Source organism: Thunnus albacares, chromosome 7, assembly GCF_914725855.1.
Source record: "Thunnus albacares chromosome 7, fThuAlb1.1, whole genome shotgun sequence".
Classification (NCBI taxonomy): domain Eukaryota; kingdom Metazoa; phylum Chordata; class Actinopteri; order Scombriformes; family Scombridae; genus Thunnus; species Thunnus albacares.
The window spans coordinates 9,901,480-9,909,949 of record NC_058112.1 but is presented as its reverse complement, the minus strand read 5'-3'; the positions used below and the strand labels follow the sequence as shown (position 1 = coordinate 9,909,949).

General features: G+C 37.9%; 1 protein-coding gene across 1 annotated transcript; it reads left to right on the top strand.

Annotated features, from left to right (window-relative positions):
* The first annotated feature begins 4,565 nt into the window (after positions 1–4,565).
* LOC122986482 (protein FAM180A-like) lies at positions 4,566–8,309 on the top strand. Its single transcript, XM_044357764.1, has 3 exons — positions 4,566–4,776; positions 7,741–7,838; positions 7,968–8,309. Exons 1-3 carry the CDS (start codon positions 4,698–4,700, stop codon positions 8,295–8,297), a joined length of 507 nt encoding a protein of 168 aa, XP_044213699.1. The 5' UTR covers positions 4,566–4,697; the 3' UTR covers positions 8,298–8,309.
* Positions 8,310–8,470: the final 161 nt, after the last annotated feature.

Sequence of the window (8,470 nt, the reverse complement as noted above, 5' to 3'; positions counted from 1 at the left end):
TTTATACACAAAGAGATGTTTAACCTATTTTTGTCTTCCCTGTTCTGTCTTCATGTTTCCGTATAACCCAAGAGAAAATACCATCAGAACACTTTGATTTATTCTCACAATTCTGAAACAAAGCACTGCTGTTTTGATGTCCCGATAGTACTGGGTATTTGTAGCAACAAATGCAGAAACAGAGGTCATTTGTCAAAGTGCGGTAATTGTGTTCAGTCCAAAATCCAAACCCTGTTCTGTTCCCACAATGCTATTTTGGGTTGCGATTTGGATACAGACTGTCCCAGAAAGTCACGTTTCGACTGCAGTCTGTGGAGATTTCAAACCTCTCCACGCAGCTAATTATAGTCATGCTCTTATGCTCTGTGTCTATGAAGAACAGATGGACAGTGGCTTTGACAGTCAGACAGTCAGACTTGGTGATCTGGTCAGGGAATGTGTCCTAGAAGCCAGAAATTATGAGGAGTTAGTATCACTTTAAAAACAGGAGGGTGGCTGAACGGATCATAAACTGGGTTTGGCCTGAAGACAGCAGCATACAATACAACTGCATAGTGATGACAGATGGTCTGTGAAAAAGCTGGGATGTCTGCAGTACCAGGCTGTGAAGTGGCAACTGCCCAGGGTGTGTGGATGCTGCATATCTCTAACTGTAGCAAAGAAAATGCTAATGTGTTCATGTGAAATTTATACAGTGTTAACAGTTTGCCAAGATTGTGTGCATTCAAAGTTTACAGCTTTCCTGAGTTAAGTGGAATTTTATTAAAGAAACCCAATACACCCAAAATCAAATACAAGTTACAAAATGATGACGTTTGTTTACATCTGTAACACATTTCCAGGGGTATCATATTGTTGACTAAACAGTGGAAGAAACACAAGTAAAAACTTTGATTTGGGTTATCCATCACTGTAAAGCCTGCCACAGTATGTTCTACATGAAAATTAACATTGATAAATGTTGCCATCTAGTGGATATTTAGAGCTATTACAAATATCAATACAGATTTTAGGATCTATTCTGAATGTTGCATTAATAGTTTCTAGTTCAAATTCATCATCAAGAACATTTTGTTATTCTTTACATGAAGTTAAAGAACTCTGAGCTTTGATTAATGTTCCCTTATAAAGTGAGATATGCATGTGGAGTAGCATCAGCATTGTGCTTCTCTGTGTTTAAACAAATAATGTTCTTATGACACATCATATCACATAATATAACCTCATAATTTCTGCTTAATTAAGATCAAGGTAAAGATATTCTCTATCATTGTTTTATTTATTTATATATGACTGGTACTGTATGTATATTCTGTACAATATATAGTGTATATATATGTATATACACTGTCTATATGTATATTTTTTAAGTATGCCACATACTATATGCTATTCTATGTTGTGAATGGTCAACTTAAGTTTGTAAAATGTCACTTTCTATTTTGTAGTTTGTACAATAAGTTTTGTTGTACCTAACTGTTGTTTTTTAGTTATTCAAAATTAACTGAAAATATATTAGCTATGACTCATGTTTTAATTGTTTTCCTCTTTCTCATAACATACATTTTAACTTGCCATAGCAGGTAAGGCACAGGTGACCCTAATAACATTAATCATGGCTCTGTTCCACTTAAGTGTACTAAGCCATGTAAGTGAGCCAGAACGCACAATATACTGTAGCGGCCTGAAACTGGCACACCTAAATGGAATGCAGCCATAATTGATGTTATTAGTTACACCTGTGTGTGATAAATTAAAGAGCGAGCCATGGGAAAGGTTAGGGCTATGTCTTCATTCAGCCATTAACTATCAGTGGTGAAAAAAGGAGTCAGATCTTTTACTCAAGTAAATGTAGCAATACAATATAAAAATACTCCATTACAAGTGAAAGTCCTTTATTTAAAGTTTTACTTGAATAAAAGTGTGACAGTATTGTAGCTAAATGTATTTCAAAAGTATAACAACTTGTTATGCAGAGAAAAGGGCCCTTTGACTTGTCATAGCAGGAAAAGCACAGCTGTTATAAATATCGTTAACGATGGCTCTGTTCTATAGTAAGTGTCCTGGTAAGCCATGACAGTGTGACAGTGAGCCAGCATGCACAATACTGGGACCTTGAAACTGAAGCAGCTAAATGGTATTCAGCATCATTAATTCTGTTATTTACACCTGTGCTTTTCCTACTGTAACATAAATGTGCTGTGTGTAAAAAGGCCTATCCTGGATTATTATAACAGAGGCATTAACATATAAATAGCACTGTATTGTTTCAATTGGCCAAGGTGTGGCTGATCTTTAACTATTTGACATATTATTGAGTATTTAATCTTCAAAAATGGAGCCAAAATTCGGCCCTGACCAAGCTGTCCTGACCTGACCTGCCTCGGTTCCACCCTGGCGTCTCTTTGTCCTTGGAGCCAAACCAGAGACGCCCTCCCAGAGCATTTTATCTGTTATTTTGTTCTCTTTCTTTTTCTCTTTCTCTCTCACCCCCACCCCCTGCTCTCTCTCCCCTCTATCTTCCCTCTGTATCTTCTATATCACACACACTGACATGCATGCTTACTATAATAAGAAAACATAAGCTAAATATGCTTTATTTCTTTTTGCTTGCCTGTTACATTGTTGTTATTATTGCTACTGTTTTGGGGGTGGGGGTTTGCTTTTCTTTTTCTCTTTTGTTTCAGTTTGTTTGAGTCTAGTTCTCTCTCTGTCTTGTACTGTGTCATACGTGTCTCCATGTTGGTCACTTGTATTGCACTATAAACAAATTTTTAAATTTTTAAAAAGAGAGAATCAAATAAAATGGCAAAAATACACATAGTGCACCATCTTCATATCCATCATCCATCAAGACTGGATCTAAAGATTTATATATTACAGCCCTGTCTTCCTTATTTGTTTGCTTTCCTTTTTCAAATCATTACTGACTTTACTCTTTTGCATGAAATGTCATCTACAGGAAGATGTGAGAGTTACTCCAAGAATGTTTACAAGCGGTATCTATCCGCATGTAATTCCAATGAGTTTTTTTTAACTCAATATATCATGACAAGCAATGTCACTAAGTGCACGCATTCAGCAGGATATGACAGTCAGAACTGTTGGACACTTCCTTCTTCTGTTGTGTAACAGCAGCTGTCAGTCCACAGGCATGTCTTCTCTTCCAGCCTTAAACATGCATCATCTTCAGTACTGCCAGAGTATTTTCTGTGTGACATTATACTCATCAAGATTTAATGATTATAAAAATTGACCCAGTATCAGTAACCAGGTGACCATCAGTTGTTCCTTTCATTATATGACACTCGATCCTATAACATATAGAGCTCTGACGCACTCGGTAAGTACACCAATTTAAGAAAGGAAATTATTTGGGGAACAGCCTAGAATAACATTTTCGTTTAATTTGCCAATTAAAAGAATAATATGTTTGCTCAAGTTCTTGAGCTGTAGCTCTTGGAGGTTCCACAGAGGCCACAGTTCTTTTGCCAGCTTCAGCACAGTCTGTGTCTGCATTCCTCTACAGCAGCATGACTGCCACATCTTGTCTGAGACACTGGGCTCTCCAATTCTGAGTCACGGAAACATATCCTGAAGGCAAAAAGGGCAAAAAGCATGGAAATAACATCTAGAAAAAAATACAACCATGCTGTGCTCACATGTTGGCATCAGTAAGTATGCCCTAATGGAATAAATTAATGCTAAAATAGTGTTAAAACAAATAAAAGTTATTTATATGGTTGCACTTCTGGTAACTGTTCCTTAAGCTTGAGAAGGAGGTGAAGAGTGCCAAGCAGTGAACAAAGTCTTTTTGTGGTTTCTGCATATGTTTTCTGTCCAGAGCAGTGCGTGCATTGTTTAATTAGAAATAATTAGCTTAGCTGGGTTTCATGTTTGAAGTGTGAACTTTCCACATGTCCTCGTGAGGAGGGCAAAATGTGCTGGTTCCCAGTGGTCATTCTGGCACCATCACGCACACTCCAACCCGCTGAGGGACGCTGCTGTTGGTAAAAACAGAACTGACTTTGACCTTAAAGGTACATGAACACAGCTCCCAGAGGACAATAAACATGCTTTCTTACCCGTTCAGGTCCTCAATCCACAAATAGAAGCCAAGATAAATCACCCTTTGTCCTCTAAGATTTTTTAAAAGAAAGCAAAAAACAGCAAGGACTTCAAAGTTTTGACTATAGGCACATAATATTAGTTCTGTGCAAAATAAGCAGATGAAAGTGATTTTTCAGTAGACAATAAAGAGAAATCTAAACCAGAGAGAGAATCGCTGCTGCTAGTGATGAAAAATGAGGCTGATAATAGAACAAGAACAATAAAGTGACATTAACATGTACCTGTAAATGGTGAGTGCAGAAAGATTTAAAAATGAGAGTGAGTCTCTGAGCCTGATGACAACCAGCTGAAAGCATTAAAACTGTAAGAATCAGCTTATGAGGGGCAGAGAGGGACAAAGAGGGAGAGAGATCAAACAGAGATGGGAGGGGGAGAGAGAATACAGTCCCGAGGACAGACAGAGTGAGAGAACACAAATGGTGGTGATGCATGGTACAATGTTAAGCTGATTCAAAGTAAATAGAAGGAGAGAGACTCAACAGAGAGGCTATCTGGTAGAGAGAGACACACTGTTAGGAAAAACTTGAGCAGACCTGTCCAGCCTGTTTGCAGCTTTCACAGTCACCATGCTGTCCTGGAGAATGCTCCTAATTGGTCTTTTCTACTGCTGCATCAAAACAGGTGCCACACGGTATCGAAGTAAAGGTAAGAACTGAAATGAAACATAATATTTTCAGTGACAAACAGTTCCGTTTTTGTGCCTGTAGGAGAGGAAAGTTGTCATTGTAAGATTTTCTTGTATCCACATCCAGGTTTTCTTCACAGAGCAAAGATAATATTGAGTAGCAATGGTATTCTTGTTATGGAAAATGATGGTGGATTAATCCCAAAAATGGTAACAATAGTTGTCATGATCATGTTTTTTACTTGAGAGTCTGAGCCACAAAACAATTGATGAAAACATAAAGATATGTCAATTATTTATTCTGCATTAGTAGATCTTCCATTTGAAAAAAATCACAATTATAATCTGAATTCTAAAGCTTCATTTTTCATTAAACACTGATTAAGTGAGTCTTGGTTGTACACTGATTGTTCCTTGTTAATTGGCTCAGTTGTGCTTTATTATTAAACTGGAATATGAGCTATCCTTATTTCATTTACTGAAAGGAAATGAACAAAATATTGTTCAAACTTAGTGGAACTGTCTCAAACATCCTACTGGTGGGTAACTAGTAATGCTGGAAGAGTTATTTCTTCTCCTTCAAAACAATATTAAAGGTGACACCTTTAGATTTAACAGAACTGAGTACAATTCAGCACAATACAAGAAACACAATTTAAAAAAAATAATTACTATGCAAATGTATTGGTTTAATATCTTTCAAGTCACGGCACATTTCACTTTGATTCTCATCCGACTACTAAGTTCAGATGTCATCTGCACCTGTTTCCAATAGGAAAACAATGGCTGGGGTCCAAAAATGATCTGAAACAGGAAACTCATATTCTTCAAGTGAATGAAAAGCATACAGCTGAGATATTTAAACCAGCTTGAGGAGGGAAATTCTCTTGTCTGATTAAGTGAGATCTTTTGAGTTTTGTGTTAAGTTCTTTGTTAAAATGTCTGGTTTTGACCCTATACACTTCTCCATGGACAGGAAGTAACAAAATTCAAGAATGAAATCCAAGCATCAACATGTAGCACTTCATCATGCAAAGCTGGAACCATTGCCATTTGGTCATTGGCCTCTGTCATTCCTTTGATTCAACGTTCAGCTGGTAAACATATGAGTTCTGCGTGCAGTTTACTGATGAGATGCTGCATGATTTCTGGGTATGTCCATATTTTCCAAACAATCCAAGCTGCCAGGCATGTGAAGTTGCCCGGTACAAATTTCAGCGCACCATGTGATCTAAGATCTCATGACCTTCATTAATCTTTACCTTTAGGAATTACTGCTTACATCAGCAGCATACTGTAAATCAATGAATTATGTAGTGTGTGATTTAAGCCTGGCTCATTCCATTTGCTCCTAAACATAGACAGACTGCACTGCATCTCCACAGACACAACTCTCTTGGAGGGTAAAATGCTGAAAATGTTTTTCACAGGCATTGATTAAACAAGTCTTTCATCAATATGTTTTGCAGCAATATAGATTTACTTAATCATGGATATTTGAAGGACTCACCGAAAGGAAAAAGCTATCTTGCCATTTGTTGCACCCTTATTGAGCTTAGATTAATGGAGATCATTATCTCACCATTATGACTGACTTGTGTGGATGGTTTGATCCTGCAAAAGTCTATTAAAATATCATCATCTTGTTGCACTTGTTAAGCCTGTCATAAACAAGTGGATGGCAAGGAGAGACTGACTTGGCAGCTGAGTAATTGACTATGGCTTAGTTCTTTGGTTCCAGACATTCAGTGGATTTCTTAAGTGTGTTTCCATTAGATTGTTTGTGATAGTTAATTGCTGATTGCTCATGCTTCTGCATGAATGACGCAATGAATAGTGTATGTACTCTAGACAAGATTGTTCAGTTTTAATGTTTTTAAAGGCACTGCTGCAGATTAAGTAACTGACCAAAAACACTCAAGTGCAGTTCATTCAGTATTTGTGTCAGTCACTCATTTCCCATCATTTCAATTTCTGCACAACAAGGTGCTTTCCATCTATCTGCATCTGTCCTCTTTCCTCCATTTTTCCCTTCCATCTGTTCTTCTTTTAAACTACTGTACCCAACATTATTGCCTGGAGCTTTTCCTTTATACCATGTAATAAATAAGTTCCACATTTTACGTACATTATTAAAACCAGCCAGAAAAGAATGGTGGAGGCACTGGACAGTAAAACTGTGATCTAAATCTCTCTCTGGTCTGAATTTCTTTCTAATCTAATCTTTCCAATCTTTCTTTATCTTTTGCACTGCTATTAATTTTGTCTATGATTTCTTGACATATTTTGCCAGGCTCAGGCAAAGCAACAGCTCTGTTTCTGTACATTTAGTAATCTAAGTAATGTGAATGCATTGCATTTAAGGAATGTCTCTGCAAATGCATAGTGGTTATCCTTCCTCATGCTCCAGTCGTAAACAAGCAAGGGGAAAGGTTTTCGCCTGAGAGCTTTCTTCTACTGCTCTATTTGTTGTGGTTAACACCCTTGTGTGAATTCGAGAGGTTAAGGAATGTTGTGAACAGTTGAGGCTGAAATGCTAAGCCCATTCACTGCATGTCAAAATCATCTGGACTCTGTTGTATCAACCATGTGTTACTCCGCCTTTGATTCCGCTGCTGCCTTTGAAGTTTGAGGTCGCGTCTCATCGCCTGCAGACAAAAGTCATCTGTAAGGTCAGAGAATGCAGAGTTTGAAATGCACACCGTGCGTATCATTGATTAACTACTCAAAGTTGTGGTCAGGGCCCGATGAATCTGGGTCTCACATGTGCCAGAAACCCAGCTAAAACCTGTTTTTCATGGTACCTGACAGTTTAGAGGATGTTATTCACTTGTCACAGGGTATCCAACTTTATAGGTACATGAAAGCTTTTCAGTTCGCAGCAGTAAATCACAACAAAAACGTGATTAACCTGAAAGAAAAGGTTTGTTTGTTGTCCTTGCTCTGCTAACACCACTCATTCACTGTCTCTCTTTACCTACTAGTCCTGTTCCCAGCTGCAAGCAGAATACAAAGAGGTGTTGCAACTTTGGTGAACCCCACCTTCCACAATTCATTTGACGATGTTCATCTATTATTTGAGGTGAGATAAACATATCCAAATATGCAGACCTTTTTTTCCAAGTGTTTTTAAGTGGAAAACAAGTAAACATAAACCTTTAGAATGACTACTGGAACAATTTTTTCTTTTCTTTTCACCAAATACCTGTAGATCCTACTGACTGGCATAAATTTTGAGGCCAGTGGAGAGTTTTCAGTGAGAGACGCCGAGCTGGCTTCTCTCCGAAAGACACGAGACCTGGAGGTCATCTGTGAGGACGTCATTCCTAGGAAGTTAACAGATGTATTTAGGCTCATCTCTGACCTTTCGGATTATAATGGTGAACTGCATCAGGACGATTTTGAGCGTACCGTGTTGACCTTGGTATACACCGCCGAGCAGGTGGTCAATTCCACTACTGAACACCAAAGAGATGTTTGGGCAGAGTCTTTCGTTAGCTTGTACAAAGCTATCAAACATGATCTGACAGGAACAAACTGAATGGATACAGGTGTTGCTACACAATGGCTCTGTGTTGGAGTTTAATATGCACATAAGAAAAACCCTCTTTTTTGAAAAATATCCAGTTTATGCATTGATTAGGCCATGAGAAGTCTGAAAGAAAAGTCCTGTGAGAAACTGTTGCCAAAAATAGGTAAAGTGCATTGAAACAA